General features: G+C 46.0%; 1 protein-coding gene across 1 annotated transcript; it reads left to right on the forward strand.

Moving 5' to 3' along the window:
- Window positions 1-1,249: 1,249 nt before the first annotated feature.
- alg14 (ALG14 UDP-N-acetylglucosaminyltransferase subunit) lies at window positions 1,250-16,763 on the forward strand. The gene is made up of 4 exons (XM_076290199.1): window positions 1,250-1,601; window positions 2,247-2,398; window positions 3,118-3,240; window positions 15,535-16,763. The coding sequence occupies exons 1-4, from the start codon at window positions 1,448-1,450 to the stop codon at window positions 15,763-15,765; spliced, it is 660 nt and encodes a 219-aa protein (XP_076146314.1). The 5' UTR covers window positions 1,250-1,447; the 3' UTR covers window positions 15,766-16,763.
- The last annotated feature ends 1,977 nt before the right edge of the window (window positions 16,764-18,740 follow it).

Below are 18,740 nucleotides of genomic sequence, written 5' to 3' on the forward strand. Positions count from 1 at the left end.
GCGCCGGGATTAGTGTGTGCTTCACCTCACTGTGTGTTCACTGTGTGCTGTTTGTGTTTCACTAATTCACCGATTGGGTTAAATGCAGAGACCAAATTTCCCTCACGGGATCAAAAAAGTATATATACTTTTACTATAATGCAAATGACATAGCAGTCATCCAAATGAATGTTATTAACCAAATAATTTAGTTTATTTCTAGAAGCGGCTGCATGGGAAGGTTTTCTTTGCAATCTCATCTGTGTGACCTTTTGTCCTTCCAACCAAATCCTTCCTGACAAGGCCTTATTTCGGGTGCTACTGAGAACTTGGGAACAAAAGATTGTAAGCAAAAGACTGTAACGAAACAAAAAACTGGGAAGAACTTGGAAACTTGGAACAAAAGACTATCATTTCACATTTTCTTCATAGCTGATTCTTTTCCACTGCCACTAAAATGTGAAGCCACCTCAGCATGAGGTGCGAATTACAAATGGTCAGTCAAAGAAGAGCTATGATTTAACAACAACACATGGACAAAGAGCCAGCACAACTAGGCCTGTGCCAGGAACAGCTTTGTAAACAAAATGTGACTTACTTCCCCAACAGTGAAAAAATGTTTATCAACTAAAAGTGGATGTTTTGTCTGGTTTTAATTTATAGAACCAGGAAAGGGCTGTATCTTCTTGTGCCTTGACGACATTAGGAATGCAAAGTACTTAACTTCACCGAGATTATCAGTTTGTGCATGTGTCAAACAGGATGACACAATAACCCAAACACATATGTCAAGGGATTGCAATACACTGCAACTTCGTGGGTAAATAAATAAATACACTAAGGGGACTCTGGCCAGTTAGTTTCATGTCCCTCAAACAGGAAATACCAGCTAAACAAATAATCCACTAGAGCTACTAATGGTCCCTTTAGTCTGGGATTAGTTGCAGTCTGAGCGTGTTACTGGTCAAGAGTGTGTCACCAATTCTCACTCACCAGTGACAGCCGTTGATCCATGACAATGGATCTCTTCAAAGCTGACTAATCTAATGCAATGATCAGAAATACAAGCAGGTGTCCGTTGTTTGGAACTCTTTGTGGCAGCACAGCCACAAACTAAAAAAAAGATAAAAGAAGAAAGAAATAAGTGCATGTGAATGCATAAATTGTGCTTACAAGCAATATCCAACAGATGTCGCTCTAATCTTTACAACATTTACCCATGCCTTTACCACAAACGCGTTTTCATAGCTTTGAGCCAACGGCGTGCCGTACGGTCCGGATTGTCACAAAGTTGTCAAACGTGTTAGCACTGTTACTTTCAATCTTTTTACTGTATTTGTAGACAATATTGAGGTCATTGGCTAAACCATGTCGTGGTGAGAAAATAATTAGTCAATCCATGCCGAACTAAGTAACGTTAGAGCGCCGACCCTGCAGTCTCTACCAAACTAAGCTAGCTGCTAATGACATGGAACTGCAAACGTTACTACTGGGAGTATTATCTGGATGCAGTGTGATAGTCCTTTGTTTTGTTGTCCGACTTGTAGTTGTTCTACAGAAAGGTCCAGAATGTAAGCCTGGGACGAAGGGATCTGTATGTGTACTAGTCGTAGCGGGATCTGGTATGGCATTAGCAAGCGTTCTACTTTGCTAGCATTCTAACTTGCAATATTTGTATTAGCCTACGACTGTTGTCCCATGTTTATGTACATCTACAGCCACTGCTTTAAAGTCGATTGGTTTAAAGTTGCAGTTCACGCCTGTATTATATTGTGGTGGGTCAGATATGCGAACTGTAGAGGAATTATCTTATTTCTGTGTTGTCCTGTAACTATGCCATATGTTTATCTGAATGTTGTACAAATGTAGTAGCCAACCTGGATTCAGCCTTCTTGATTCTTGAGACTGCATGGTAACCTTGCCTTGTCAGTTTTGTTTTCCCATGAGCAGTAGGACTCGTGCCAGTGACGTCATATTCACCCTAATGTATCATTAATTAATTGTGCATGCCTTAATTAGGCCTATATATATATATATATATATATATATTGTGTAGTTTTTATTACTTTTCCTTGACTATATGGCCACCTTAACTGCCATAGCTTCATGCTTGATTTGGGGAAAGATTTCTGGATTTTATAAGTCATTAATCTCATTTAATGTGAAGTCTAGTACCAACAAAACTGTTAGCCTACATAGGTAACACTATTTTTTATCAGGATTTTGTTGCGCACTTATGACGAATATGTGATTTTGTTTGTAAACAGGTGGCCATACGACTGAGATTCTGCGCTTGGTTGGAAGTTTGTCCGAATCCTACAGGCCACGGCACTATGTCATCGCGGACACAGATAAGATGAGTGAGGACAAGATCCACAGCGCTGAAAGCTCTAGAGGAGACACTCTGAAGAATCCCCAGGTCAGTAAACGCTACTGTGACCTGAGGATTCAGGCTGTAAAAGCATGCAGATTTGTGCTTACGCAGCAAGTCTTGTGCTGACACGTCATGTGGAAATGTGACTCAGGCAACACAGAGTAATGCATAATATGCAGAATGTTCTGACATCAGTTTCAAATGTTGCATCATAGGCCCTATAGGCTGGTTCATTTTAGGCTGCATGAACAGTATGCAAGTTAACGTGAATTTCAGGCATCTCTTCCAGTGTATTTTTTGGATGAAGATGAGCAATACCGAGCATTCTTAAGTGATGTAGTGCTTCAAAGTCATTTTGATGGCAAACTAACTTGTAATAGAGAGAATGGCATGTAAACTTCACGTCTATGGAGAACAAGCTTTGCAATTCACTCTCCTCCGACCAGGAGAATCACAATGGCACTCTGGTGCAATAGCCTACTGTTTGTAAAAATTGTGTAATATTGCCTTGTCAGTCGACATGGCTCTTTTGAGATTATCTTTGCCGGTTTGTAAACAAATCCACATGTACCATGTGCAGGAGGAAGGGTGCACGCCATCACTAGTATTCACAATCGAACTCAGTCGAAGTCAGTAGACATCTCCACAACACAGTGTTTCATTATGGCGTGTGTGTGTCTGTGTGTGTCTTTGTGTGTCTGTGTGTGTGTGTGTGTGTGTGTTTGTGTGATTCTGTGTGTGTGTGTTTGTGTTCCGTTCACCAGTACACCATTCATCGGATCCCTCGCAGTCGTGAGGTGCGGCAGTCCTGGAGCTCGTCAGTGGTCAGCACCCTGAACGCCCTGCTCTACTCCGTGCCGCTGGCCTTCCAACTGCGGCCCGATGTGGTAGGTTCATAGAGCTTCTCTCCGTCACTTTCTTGTCATGCTCCTGGCTGTCCCAACTCCAATACAGATAATCCATCACCACATAAGGCCAACAAGTGTTGAAATGGTTTCAGTAAAGTTTAGGATTAAATCCTTTCGTAGGCACCCGTGGCCTACTGGTTAGCGCTTTGGACTTGTAACCGGAGGGTTGCCGGTTCGAACCCCGACCAGTAGGCACGGCTGAAGTGCCCTTGAGCAAGGCACCTAACCCCTCACTGCTCCCACGGATTGGGATAAATGCAGAGACCAAATTTCCCTCACGGGATCAAAAGAGTATATATACTTATACTTACTTATACTTTGGTTGGAATACTTCAGCTAAATTGTCTCTGTGGTGTGGTTGCTATCAAGATCATATTAAAATGTCTCTTGGACTCTATATGGTTCTGTATTCTACATCTCAGGTCTAGACATAGGCTGGTTGCATTTACAAATCATGAAGCTTCCAAAGGAACGGGGATTGCTATTACGCAGTTAATTTGCAAATACATAGAACGTTGATGGAGAACAGGTAGATGAAGAAAGTTTTTTTGCAGCGGCTATATGGAGCCTTAATCACGTATCAGCCCTAGAGCTTGAGAGATGCTTTTGTTATTTCAGTGTTATAACGGGTTTGGCCAGATGGAAATAGCTGGAAAATGTCAGAGATGGAATTGAAAATAAATTACTCATACGTATTTTGACAGGTAAAGGCTTTCATCGTCTCACTATTGAGTTGTTTTTTCGTGAGGAGGTCGTTTTGATACATTAAGCTTTTGTGAAGAGACCTTAAATGATCATGGAATAAAGTCAAATGAAAAGCTTATTTGAGCCATTTGCCACAAATTGCCATAGGGAGGCAGTGTTGAAGCAGAAATCAGGCCTGTTGAATCGCATGCTCTCCATGATCTAATATTCATTACCTATACATCATTCATGTCTATTAGTGGACCGCATCTATTCTTAGGTTAAATGTAGTTCATCTTGAGGCTTTCTGCTGTCATAGATGAGTTCCCTCTGTGACATATAGTGACTCCATGCAGTGTTGTTTGAGTAAGCATTCACTACTCGCTGTACTCGAGAACTCAAGAGTTGATTCTGCAGACGCATGCATTTTCTCAACATTTTCTCTCTCAAAACACTCCCATTATATTTGGAAGACACTCCTCCAGTTGACAGCTGGTAGACTTTTCAGATGTATTTAAGAGTCAGATTTCGAGATGAAGCATGTGCAAGGCTGTCTCTGCAAAAACAGTCATGCACAAATATCATACTCAATGGTGAATGTTTTTATCCATGCTGAGCCTTGCAATCTTGCTTTCGGAGAAGTATTCAGGGACTCATGGTGGTGTTGGTCATCTCTGATTGCACTGGGCATGTGTTTCATGTCAGCTGAGTTACCATAAAGTCTGATTTCGGCCTGATGGTGGTGATTCAATCGGCATTAGCGAATCAGGAGCCATTCCACGCTGACCAGTGGGTGAGGCTTTTGTGTTCCACCCCACAGCCTCATCGGTTGGCCTAGACTGATCCTGGACACTTCTGACCTGATTACTGATTACTGATCATGCCCCTGTGAGCCAGAGATCACTGTCAGCGGAAAAAAAAAAGATTGGATTGGATAGTCTGGATAGATTGAAGAGCGCTGGTCTCCCCGCTTTCTCCCCCAGCGGTAAGAGGGGGAAAGTGATTGAGTGAGTAGAGAGAAAGGAGAGAAAAGGGGGCCGGGGAAAGGAGAAGTGGAGTGCTTAAATTGTTCTGCAGGAATGAACAGTGGAGGAGGGCAGACAGACAGCAGCCCCCTCCCTCCCTCTCTCTCCCTCTCTCTCTCCCTCTCTCTCTCTCTCTCTCTCTCCCTCTCTCTCTCTCCCTCTCTCTCTCTCTCTCTCTCTCCCTCTCTCTCTCTCTCCCTCCCTCTCCCTCTCTCTCTCTCTCTCCCTCTCTCTCCCTCTCTCTCTCCCTCTCTCCCTCTCTCCCTCTCTCTCTCCCTCTCCCTCTCTCTCCCTCTCTCTCTCTCTCCCTCTCTCTCTCTCTCCCTCTCTCTCTCTATCCCTCTCTCTCTCTCTCCCCCACTCCTCTCCTCTGCTCTCCACTCTTCCCCCTGCTGTTGTATAATGGTGGGGGCCGTCCGAGGGGAGATGGGGAGCAGCAGAGCGGGGAGCGGGAACAGGAGGGGGAGGGGGGTGGGTGGTGGGGGATCTTGTTCGCAGGATGTGGCAGGACCTGACTGGCTCCTCCGCCAGCTGTGAGCCTCGGCTTTCTCCGCTCGCGGCAGGGAGGGGCCAAAACAGTGTTGGATTTCGCCATTGCCACGACAACTGGAGAGAGGGGGTGGGCTTGAGCCTGGGGGGGTGTGGGGGGGGGGGGGGTAGCGGTGAGGGATTGGAGAGTGACTAAGGGAACCCACTACTTGTCTGCAGCTGAGAAAGGTGGACCAGTGTACCAGACAAAAGGCCTAAAGAGGGTTGACTGTAGACTTGCGGGAAAGCTGAGTTAGAGGAACTGTGCGTGTGTGTGAATGTGTGTGTGTGTGAATGTGTGTGTGTGTGTGTGTGTAGTGTGTAAGAATGAGAGAGAAAGTAAAAGTCAGCCAGACTGAAAGATTAGGCTCAGCAGGGTAAGATCAGCCTGACCTGTCAGAGCCGGACTGCCTACTGCTTCCTAATCTCTAATTAGCGTCCATTCTTCATCGGATGCCGTCATTTTCCACTCCTCCTTTCAGCTCTGGCCACTGGCAGGAAAAAGAGGGAGAGAGTAAAAAAATGAAAGAGAGGAAAGAGGAGAAAAGGGAGAGGTGGGGTGATGAGTGAATGGTTCACAGAGTTTTACAGGAAAACCTGAAGGGACGCTGTTGTGACTTTGTGACAAATTTCTATAGCTTATTACACACACACACACACACACACACAATAAAAACACACACACACACACACCCTTTTGATCTGATAACCATCTGTCACAGCTGGAAATTTGGAATTCTAACCTATTAACGTGTGGACAGTTTTTTTCAGAGGGACCATGTAATTCTTTTTTTTATTTTTTTTTGATGTCAGAAATTCCGAAATGGAGTTAGCACCATCTCACGTTACCACATTGGCCTCTATCTGCCTTAGTGGCTGTGGCCACTTACTTCCTTTTCAGTCCCAGCGTGTGCCTCCGTCAGCCCCTCTTCAGCAGACTGTTGTTTTAAAAAGGGTCCCCCCTCGTCCAGCGCTGGTCCATTAGGCCGCGTGGGTCAGCTCTTGGGGGAGCACATTCCTGGGTATGCGTCCGAAAGTCCTCCTCTTCCTCTCTTCTCCTCTCTGGTCTGTCTGTTTGTTTTTACCAAACTTGAGCATGTCTCGGACAGAGCTGGGAGCTGGAGAGGGATTAGACGCTGGCTGGCGAGAGAGAGAGTGGGCCTCACAGTAGCCCTTCTCTCTGGGCTGAACGAGATGGGGACGCATTCCGGGGCACGGTCCGTCCGAAACGCGGGGGTCACCCCTGAAGGAGGGTGGGGGGATACTGGTGAAGAAGAGATGTTTTTTTCAGGCATTCTCTTGACCATAAATAGGCATGTGTGAGATCACAGCAGCCTCTTAACTCTCCATACTGCTGACCCCCCCCCCCCCCCCCCACACACACACACACACACGCACACACACATACACACACACAAACACACCACCTCCAGATGTGTCAGCACAATCCTTACTGCTGACTGTGTCCCCAAAGTAACTTCATGATGGAAGCAGCTCTGTCTGGGCCCAGCTAGATTAAGGGAGAGGGAGAGAGGAGAAGAAGGAGGGGGGGGGGGGGGGGGGGTCAAGATCATCATCATTCCGTCCATCGTTCCTACTGTTTCTCCCAACTTTGCTTATGTAACTAATTGAGAAATATGCCTTTCTTTTCTCCCCCGTAAAGCCTACTGGACTTTCCCTCAGGCTATCACTAACACATGGAGAGTAAGGGAGAGTATACAAGGTCACAGATGCCTTTTATAAAGCGGTTGTTTAGACTAGCGCGGGGGCGATTAACTGATGCCAAACACCGGCAGTGTGGCACACTCAAGACATGGCAAGTAGTGACACTGGTGTTGCCGTGGCGATGCTTTGCTTAGTTGATGGATCGTTACATAACTGGGCTGCTGAGGCTGTGCACTGCGTGCCGGGGGTTTAGCAGTCCAGTGATTTGAATGGCCCTCCGAGGCCTACAGGTCGATTCTATTAGGCTGAAAGGCACAGTTTGTGCTGGCAGGGCTTTTCGTCTACCTGGAACCGTTCCAAAAGCATGGCGGTTATCCAAGGAGCGTTCTGTCTCCTGCCATATCTGACTGTCCACTCCTCATTTTTCGTTCCAGCTCTCTTTCTGTTTTTTTTTGTCTTCCTCTGCTCTTCCTCTTTGAGTCTTTTAGTTCTTTGTCTTCTCTTCACTCTTGCCTCGGTTTGTCAGACACTGTAGATTGAATATCCTTGCCTAGGTGCTGACCTCCTTTGTCTCCCACCAAAGAATTTGTTTTAGATCTTCCCGACTTTGTTAATGGATCGAATGAATGCCCTTTGGCCAAAGTGTATTACCCCATGCAGAAACTAAATGAAATCAGACAACCCACTAAACCGCCAACCCCCTCCCAATAAGTGAATAAATAAATCAAAAGACAGCACATGTGACACAGTAGCTTTTGAGTCATATGATTAACAAAAACAAATAAATGGGCCACCAGGCCCCTCATCCACATGCAGTTCCCTCCTGACCGTCCCCTCGGTGAGTGAGGGAGAGCTGCTGCTGGAGGACTCTGCCGTGCTTCATCGGCTCCGTTTTTCCACATTTCTGTTTTCCTACTGAGCGTGAGCCTGCCGCTCGGCCTGCCATGTGTTTCATCTTAACCTTATTAGGAAATAGTTAAAGAGTGGAATGGGAACGGGAATAGAATGGGATGAGATGGATCGGAATTTCACGGGCTTTGTTTGAGGAAAGATTACTACCAAATCGTCGGATCATTGTTTTCGCTCCTTCCTCACCGCGGACATGCTATGTTCCAGCAGACAAGTTGATTGACAGCCGCAATCAGCTGCCAGGGGTCGAGATTCTGTGTGAATGCTTGTGAGGAGCTGTGAATGCTGGAGTAACCCTGAGATATTCCTTTTGCAGTATTAGCATTTGTGCGCTATATTACTGTAGCAGCAGTGAATATCATTTCCACATTTTAACAGTTCTTTGTCATTACGTTACATTTGCAGCGTAGCAGAGAGTCAATGAAAGATCTGGGATAGATCATCGTAGGCTGTGGTAATCAGTGTGGTCGACCAAATCAGAGGAGTCTCAAGCAAGCAGAGCTCGATATGTTTTAGACAAGCCGGCCATCTGTTTAAACAGACCCATAGCGACATCTCTGCAGCAGTTCCAACATAGACCCCGACCTGCTCCCCTCCGTGGCGTTTCCAGCTGTCAAAAATAATAATAACAGCGGAGTCGTATATGCAGACAGCGATGCAAAACAGCTGTACAAACCCGCCGATATATCAAGGAGAGACACCCATGTAAGGGATATCGGCTGTGTGCTGGAACGGAGAGGAGGAATAGTCCCCTATAGTCTTTCATGTGAACTGATGAATTTTCCGTCGTCTTGCAAAATGTCTCGTTGGAAATGTATAGCGTTCTTTTTTAAGGTTCTCGAACTTGTTCTACACTGCGAGCTCTCCATTGAATGATTTCAAGAGGAGTTGCACTTCAGAAGGTTACAAATGGCAAGGGGCAGCCGTGGCCTACTGGTTAGCGATTCGGACTTGTAACCGGAGGGTTGCCGGTTCGAACCCCGACCAGTAGGCACGGCTGAAGTGCCCTTGAGCAAGGCACCTAACCCCTCACTGCTCCCCGATCGCCGCTGTTGTTGCAGGCAGCTCACTGCGCCGGGATTAGTGTGTGCTTCACCTCACTGTGTGTTGTTCACTGTGTGCTGAGTGCGTTTCACTAATTCACGGATTGGGATAAATGCAGAGACCAAATTTCCCTCACAGGAAAAAGAGTATATATACTATAAATAAAATCTGGACAAAGAGCTACAGTGGGGATCAAACACCTTTAGGGTTTAGCGTTTTCTTTGTGAGTTAGCCATTTCAAGACCTCAGCCCTGCTATCTATCTGTCCTCGCTGCTTAAAAGCGGCCATCGTCGAATGTTGACACGGTGAGATGTTGTTTGCTTAGCAGCTCTCTGTTAGTGTTGCCGTCTGCACACACGTTCGAGAGAACACTCTTCCCACCAAGGCCCTCTGTGTAGTAGTCAGAACGAGACTACAATGTTTCATGTTTCATTCGAATCCCAGTGTTGCGATAACAAAGGATAACTCGAGGCTAGTATTTAATTGGGCTGCTGTCGTCTGTGCTTAGACTCTATGCAGGTCTTATCATCTCACTGGAACTTTGGTGAAACATGTTGACGTGTTTTATGAGCAGATAACACCTGCTGTCTAGTCGGGCGAGGCATTGACTCACCTCGTCTACTCTCGGTGGGTGATTCAGAAAGTGACACGCTAGCCGACGACAGGTGAGCACACCTCCTGATAATATATTTGGGGGCGATGATGTATGTCCCCCAGCACGACGACCTCATCAGGTGTGTGATGCCTCACCTGTCTCAACAGCTCAGCCTCGGACTGTCTTTTCTGACTAAGACACATGCTCTCTTTCCTCTTTCAAGGAAGTGTGTGTCTGCCTCAACAGAGCAGTCTGAGTCTGTAGTGTTCCTTATGACTGTCAAATGTCTCTCTGTCTCTCCCTCTCTCTCTCTGACCCACACACTTTCTCACGTAGACACTTGCTATGTGCACTGTTACGGAATTTCATTCTGGTGGGCTTAGGTCATCAGCAAGCGCACGTGACATGCGCCTGTAATTTTCAGCTGTCACCAGAGCGCAATTCTCCGGGCCAGTGAGAGCTGCCGCACAACTTGGCAATGCTCTGACAAGCAGTTCCCCTGCGGGGGTGTGTGTGTGTGTGTCTGTGTGTGTGTATACACACATAATAGTTTTCTGAGACTACCCAGCTGCGTGCTGTTTATCAACTGAAAAGATAAGCTGCAGATAGCATTTCAGTGCTGCTGTTTGTAGCGATTAGTGAAGAGCAGCCAAGGGCCTCTTTCCCCAAAAGGATTGCAGCACTAAAGTCATTATAATGTTAAAATAACTGATAGGAGAAACATCGTTTTGGATATTTCCTTGCTGTGAGATAGGTGTGACATGTCTTGCTTGTTTCTGTGTATCCAGATGTGCCTATATAGAATACAGCTATAAAGTGACATTGGCCATACTCCTTTAGTCATTGAAATAATGTCACATGCCTTTGTCACATAGGCACTTTGTGATATTATAGTATATGCATTGTCATTAATGTGAGTACGTTGTCAAGCTGTATGTTCTGTATGGCATATGTATTGAGGGATGTGTGTCTTCAATGCTTGCATAGATACTGTAAGTGGGTTAAAAATTGAGTTCCTGTGTGTTCAATGTGTCTTCATGGTTATGGTTATGGTTATGGGATTTGGCAGACGCCTTTGTCCAAAGCGACATGGATGGGGTATGGGTCCACAGAGCTTGTCACAAAATGGCCCAAACCTTCATTGTGCTTGTATGCATTAGTGGTATCTGGTTGTTGTGTTAAAAGTGTGTATTTGTGCATTTCTCTGCCAGTTAGCTGTAAACAGTGAGTGAGTGAGTTCGGGAGGGAGTGAGTGAGCAGTGGGCTGAATGGCGTGTGTTTTCGAGCGCTCTGGGCAGAAAGGCCCAGAGGGGTGCCGGCCTGCCGGGCAGAGCTTGTTGTCCCAACCCCCTGGACGCTGCCAGCTGAAGCATGCGCGGAATGTTCCGGCCCAGGTTTATGAATGCGGTGCTGCACTAGCGAACGGCAGGCTTCACAGAGAATGCTGCCTCGTCGCATGTCATTCTTTCTCTCCAACTTCATCTCTTCAACTTGTCTCTCTCACACGTCTCTCTTTCCTGTCTCTGTCTTTCATCCCATTTCTCCTTCAACTTGTTTTTTTTTTCCCCTCTTCTCTCTCCCTCCCTCCTTATTCCTCTCTCTCCCTCTCTCTGTCTCACTCTCTCCCTCCCTCTCTCTGTCCGTCTGTCTTTCGCAAAACCGCCAGTGCTTCCAGAGGCGAGTGAACGCTCCAATCCACCCCAATAACCCAAGTCATCTTCCAGCCCAGCAAGAGACACATTTTTTCCTAGACGACGTCATGTGAAACAGACCGGGGGGGGGGGTGGTGGGGTGGATGAGCGCACCGGCAGCAGCAGCAGTAGTCAGAGGTCAGAGGTCGCGTCTCGGCCGCCGCCAGTAACGCACCGCAGGCCGCTCTTCTTGGTGGCTGTAACGCACCTTAGAAAACTGTGAATTAGAGGTCATCCAAGATGACCACACCTCAATCCCCAGACCCTTCGAAAAGTTAATTATGGACAAGAAATGTGGTTCTGTCACGAAGTTGGCGGCTTTTAGTCGTCCTTGCAGCTCTCTTGTTACACCCTCCTCACAGCTGCCTGTGTTACGAGGGAGAGCAGTGACAGCAGTGTGTGTGTGTGTGTGTGTGTGTGTGTCTGTGTCTGTGTGTGTGTGTGTGTCCCTTTACGGGAGGTGATTTATTTTCTGTTGACTGTTCACATTGTCCCCAGGCCAGTTTGCACCCTCATGTTTACTGATGATCGCTGTTTTTTTTTTTTTTTTTTTCTGAGACCAGCCTGCAAATGTTCGTCTGATTGCTGTGAGCCAGAAGCCATAACCCCCTCCAAGCCTGACGCACCACCTCACTGCAGGGTGTCGATGACCTCATCTCCATTCGGCTACTTCTAAAATCTTTTCTGGACACAAATGTTACATAGTCTAAGACCCAGTGGAATAATTCTGGACTGATACCAAGCTCTCTCTAAACTTGCTATGTCCATTATTGCTGGGTTTCTGTGCTGCTGCTTGTAGGCCCTGTGTCGGTTTGTGTTGTGGGCTGTATTGTGACAGTTGTCCCTTTTGGGATCAGTCCGTCTAATTTGTTCAAGGGTTTATATTGGATGTTATTCTTACAGTTACTGTAGATGTCTTGACTTAGACTTTGGGAGATTTTTATAGAAAGTGATTTATTTGGTATTTTTATATCTGTCAGACCACCTTAAATCCTGTTACAGTGTGAAAAGAACAGGCTAAACAGTACAGTACAGTTGATTTTCAGTATCAACAAAACACACTTCTACCCACAGAACCCTTTTATCCCCTCCATTGCACTCTCCCAGGTGACATTAAGCTGTGTCTGTCTGACATAAAGTCTGTTAAAGAAAATTAACAGAAATCTCAGAAAGGTCAATATCATCAGGGAACCTAGCAACTGGACCTTCATCCCAATGTAATGAGTCTATCAACTTGGTCCCTCTTGCACAAAAGATCCACTGTTGTCTCAGCTCCCCCTCCCACCTAGCCTGTGAGCCAGGGGGGTTGGGACAGGGCAGTGTGACTGGAAGCACAGTCCATGCCTCCTCCAAGATGGTCTGGCAGCTTTTGGGATGGATTCTCCAGACCCTGTCTCCTCGCTCTGCAGCAGTCTGCCGGCTTTCCTGTGTAGCTCCACACACCATAACTGTCACAAGTGTGATTATACAGACTCGTACACACACTTATACACACACACTCATACATACACACTCATACACACACACTCACACACACATACACACACATTCACACACACTCATTCTCACACACATACACACACACACACACACACACACACATACACACACACACATTCTCACACACATACACACACACACACACACACACACATACACACACACACACACACACACATACACACACACACACACTCATACACACACTCGCACGACACACAGAGGTACAGTAACCTCTGTTTGTCTGATCACGTCGGTCATTATTGGGAAAATAAGTCCCAACAGGGTGAACAATAATGACCGGCGTTCTATACATTATCCCGCTTATTACACGGCTACTTGCCAAAACGAAGCAATAAATTCCCCACGATGTGACTCTTTAGCCTACATACCCTAGGAGGCTATAGCCTATTTGTTACCGTTTCATCGTGGCTTTTAGTGAGAAACAAATAGTTTGCAACAGCACATGCTGAACTTGAATCAAACATTCTTTAGAACACAGCTGATTAACCGTCTGCTTTCACTTTTGAATGAAGTTCCAGTCCTTGCGCAGTAATATGAAAGACGTAAATTAGAAGCACAAAACCCATTTTCCTTGACAGCAGTCTGTTATACTTAGCAACGGTCTGTTATTGAGAATTAGCAGACCGCTGAACATTGGGAAGGCCCATTCAAATGAATGGAGCATTCTGCAGCACTCTGAAGAGCCGTGTAATAATGCTGCCTAACAGAACATCCAGCTGAACTATAGTAATGAACACTACTTTAATCATTTCCATATTTAATGTTACGCACATATTTAATTTGCGGGAGTGCAGTGAATCATCAGTTTATTCCGCACCCGCGAACGCACCTCTCTCATCCCGCCCGCTCCCGCAAAGAGCTTTCAAAAGTTGTCCCGCGCCGCACTCTTTTGCGTCGGGACACGCGGGTCTACCGCGGGAGTGCAGACCTCTACCTAGCCCTATATTTCTGAGTCTTGCAACCATTTGTGTGTGTATGTGTATCTGTGTATCTGTGTATCTGTATGTGTGTATGTGTGTATGTGTGTCTGTATGTGTATGTCAGTATGTGTATGTGTGTGTGTGTGTGTGTGTGTGTGTGTATGTGTATGTCTGTATGTGTATGTGTATGTCTGTGTGTATGTATGTGTATGTATGCGTGTACGTGTGCGTATTTGTATGTGTATGTATTGGTGTACGTGTGTGTGTGTGTGTGTATGTGTATGTATGCGTGTATGTGTGTTTGTGTGTGTATGTGTATGTATGCGTGTGCGTGTGTGTGTATGTGTATGTATGCGTGTACGTGTGTGTGTGTGTATGTATGTATGCGTGTACGTGTGTGTGTGTGTGTGTGTGTGTGTGTGTGTGTGTATGCGTGTACGTGTGTGTGTGTGTATGTATGCGTGTACGTGTGTGTGTATGTGTATGTATGTGTATGTATGCGTGTACGTGTGTGTGTGTGTATGTGTATGTATGCGTGTACGTGTGTGTGTATGTATGTATGCGTGTACGTGTGTGTGTATGTGTATGTATGCGTGTACGTGTGTGTGTGTGTATGTATGCGTGTACGTGTGTGTGTGTGTATGTGTATGTATGCGTGTACGTGTGTGTGTATGTGTATGTATGTGTATGTATGCGTGTACGTGTGTGTGTGTGTGTGTATGTATGTATGCGTGTACGTGTGTGTGTGTGTATGTGTATGTATGCGTGTACGTGTATGTGTATGTATGCGTGTACGTGTGTGTGTGTGTGTGTGTGTGTGTGTGTATGCGTGTACGTGTGTGTGTGTGTATGTATGCGTGTACGTGTGTGTGTGTGTATGTATGCGTGTACGTGTGTGTGTGTGTATGTGTATGTATGCGTGTACGTGTGTGTGTGTGTATGTATGCGTGTACGTGTGTGTGTGTGTATGTGTATGTATGCGTGTACGTGTGTGTGTATGTGTATGTATGCGTGTACGTGTGTGTGTATGTGTATGTATGCGTGTACGTGTGTGTGTGTGTGTATGTATGCGTGTACGTGTGTGTGTGTGTATGTGTATGTATGCGTGTACGTGTGTGTGTATGTGTATGTATGCGTGTACGTGTGTGTGTATGTGTATGTATGCGTGTACGTGTGTGTGTATGTGTATGTATGCGTGTACGTGTGTGTGTATGTGTATGTATGCGTGTACGTGTGTGTGTGTGTATGTATGCGTGTACGTGTATGTGTATGTATGCGTGTACGTGTGTGTGTATGTGTATGTATGCGTGTACGTGTGTGTGTATGTGTATGTATGCGTGTACGTGTGTGTGTGTGTATGTATGCGTGTACGTGTGTGTGTATGTGTATGTATGTGTATGTATGCGTGTACGTGTGTGTGTATGTGTATGTATGTGTATGTATGCGTGTACGTGTGTGTGTATGTATGCGTGTACGTGTGTGTGTATGTGTATGTATGTGTATGTATGCGTGTACGTGTGTGTGTGTATGTATGCGTGTACGTGTGTGTGTGTATGTGTATGTATGCGTGTACGTGTGTGTGTGTATGTGTATATATGCGTGTACGTGTGTGTGTGTGTGTGTGTGCAGATGTATATTTCTGAGCCTCTGCAACCCTACATTTCTATGTGTGTGTGTGTCGTTTCAGGTGCTGTGTAACGGGCCAGGAACGTGTGTGCCTCTGTGTGCGGCGGGGCTAATGCTCGGGATCCTGGGACTGAAGAGGGTGGTGCTGGTCTACGTGGAGAGCATTTGCCGTGTGGAGACCCTATCTCTTTCCGGAAAGATCCTCTACCACCTGGCGGACTACTTCTTTGTGCAGTGGGCCAGCCTAAAGGACAAATATCCTAAAGCAATTTACATGGGGAGGATTGTGTAATCATAACTCCAGTTTTTGAACTCAACTGGACCGTACTCAAGACTTCTTTTTTTATGTAAATCATGTGTACACAGATGTAATGGTGCAAGTGGGGTTGATCATTTGGTGGTAGTTAGTGTATTTGTGTCATTGAACTTTACCATTGATCTTGTCATCTAACTCGTGGTCTGGTACAACCATTTGTGTGAAACTGGGAAAATGTTACATCAGGTTTTAGCTATTTGGAAAATTACATCCACTCAAGAACTGTAAACGGTGTCCAATACCGATAGCAGGCTTTTGCCTCATTCCTTCATGCAGTAGCGAGGCGTAGGTGAAACTGCTTCATGCCAGAATCAAGGAGCCCTTGTTGTGAAGTTGCCAAGGCTTTCCTCTCCGGCTCTCTCTCTCTCTCTCTCTCTCTCTCTCTCTCTCTCTCTCTCTCTCTCTCTCTCTCTCTCTCGAATGTAACTGTGCAGCCGTGGAGTGACAGGCCGACGGCCAAGGTGACGACAGACGGCCGCCTCGGCGCTCTCGATGCCGTGACAGCTCCCCGCCGCTCCCCACGCAGAAGAAAAGGCAAGACTCCACAGGACAGCTGTAGCTAACGCAGATGGCATCTGCAGAGGGACACCTCCATGAGGAAACACTTCTGAACAGAGCTGACAGGGCTGTATTGTTCTGCAATGACGGGCTGCATTTGGTCTGAATAGAATTGGAAAAAGAATTTATGAGGAACTGATGTGTATTTCTTTCATCATCATGATTATTTTTTGTTGTTGAAGTTTGGTCTAATAACCCCTTTGAATCCTGTGCTGTGGGATGTGCAGATTCGTAGCTTACTTACTACAGTGCTACATGCCGAGCAAAGTCATATGTTATCATAGAGACAAATAAGACATGCTGGGTGTGTTGGTTTTTCTTTAGATCTGAATGAGGAATTATTCATGCATTTGCAAACATCAGTTGCATTTCCTGGAAACTGTGTATGGGTGCAGTTCTCAGAGAATAAATCAACTCTGCTGTTTCACTTAAATATCAGTCAACTTTGATCATAGGAATTGGTCACATTTGCTGTAGAAACCAACAGCTATAGGGGCATTCTCACTGCCCATGCTAAAAGTTATGCTCTCTCAAGGTTCATTTTGACATCTTCTCAGGACAGGCTTCCAAATGGGGCAGATTTTCCATTGTTTGGGATTTCCTGTCCCTCGCCTGTGATGGACCTCTTCAAGCAGAGTTTACCCAGAGAGGAAGTGAGCTGAATAATTGAAATGTTTGGTTTTACAACAGCAATAAGAGGTTAAGGGGGGGGGGGGCTGTTTTTTGGGGGGAGAGGAAGGAAAACCATGGATTTGCAGAAAGATGGGCTATTTTGGGCCTTATCTTTGCACACCAGCAGAGGCCACACACACTGCTATAGCTGTTGCTTGCGATACAGCAAGAGTACAGCATTGATGACGGGAGTTAGTTTAGGTCATGTTTTCATGATGACGGAGTAGCATGTGTATGTTATTCCCCCCTCCCCATCCCTGAGTCAGCTTCAGACATGTATATCATAGCTCTCATTGCAGTGCCAATTAAATATCTACTATGCAGGTTACTTAATGAGTATACATTATGACTTCACGGTTGAATTTCACCCAATAGTTCCACTGAAAAAGTCCCTGGATGTCACACATAAAGCCTAATATGAAATCCAGACAGTGCTGTGGTTTTATGCAGAGTGTCAAAAAAAAGAGAGGGGAAAAGTATTTCAAGTACTGAGCAGCAAAAACAGAGATTGCCTCGATCATATAACACACCAGCTCATAGTCAATAGATCCCATCCAGGTCTGGATTAGTGAATCCTTCAAGTTAGGGCTACTGGACCAAACCGGACTGGCTGCTTGTGCGTCTGTCCCCTCTATCTGTGAGCCGCTGGCGGATGACTGGGTGTTGTTATTGGCAACCCATCCGCAACCGGCTCGATGCAATGTGAACGACCGGCAGAGCGACACTGAAGAGGAGAAGCAGGCCTGGGCCATGGCTGGACTCCAGCTCCTGCTGCTGGGGTAAACTGATCTGACCGGAGGAGGGGGCAGTAGCTCGGGTGGGGGGTTGTGAGTCAGGCTGGGGATGCTTCTTAAAAACCTCCCTCCTGCTGCCTGGACGATACTGAGTCCGACAGGAGCAGCCGAGCCCCTAATGAGAGTCTGTGCTGCTTCATCAGCCACAGCCTGCGCTTCCACTTACGGGGATATTCACGTCACGCTTATCCGTGTCACTATTCCTACGGGCAGTGACTGTCCCTAAGTGGTGTAGTGCTCTAAAATTACCTTAATTACACCGCTGGATCCCTGTGGGTGTTGAGAGAGCGAGAGAGAACCAGTGGACTGGATACTCCTGCAAGACAGACACACAAAACTGCCGTAGGTGTTCCCCTACAGCTCCCTAGCCCCATGTGCTGAGCAGAGGGCAGAGGCATGGTCTTATAACTCACCACAGACCTCTCCCAACACTTTCTAGTGAAATTGTAGCCCCTAAGCAGACTGACCTAAATCTTTTCAGATGGAGTTCTTTTTCGCCCCATAGGTGTGCCTTGCATGATGATCCCTTGATACCTCCATGAAAGCCATGGTGGTGGAGAGCAGGTTGTAGGGGGCAAGAGGGTTGAGGTTACTGTAATAACTGGCTTTTTGAAAGGGGGTTACTAGGAGGTTAATGTATGCACTCCTTGCTCACTTGTCGGGCCTTTTACTCTTCCTAGGGTGAACTCCCACAAGAGAGGTTGAGGTTTTGTGTAGGTGTAGGGCAGATACATTATTGCAGATGCTTTGTGGAAAACATGCCTGCAAGACTTTCACTAGTTTTATTTAAATCTTCAATATCAATATGAGAATTGTTTTCCTTTAGTAACCATTACTGATTTACTGGTATTTTTGCCTCTGAAAATTTTATACGTTATGGTATAAAGTTAAAAACAAACTCTTAACTTATCACAAATACACGCCCAT

This window comes from Alosa pseudoharengus, unplaced genomic scaffold, assembly GCF_046254945.1.
Source record: "Alosa pseudoharengus isolate Yale_2024_CS ecotype anadromous, Long Island Sound unplaced genomic scaffold, YU_APseudo_1.1 YU_APseudo_1.1_scf_18, whole genome shotgun sequence".
NCBI classification, from domain to species: Eukaryota; Metazoa; Chordata; class Actinopteri; order Clupeiformes; family Clupeidae; genus Alosa; species Alosa pseudoharengus.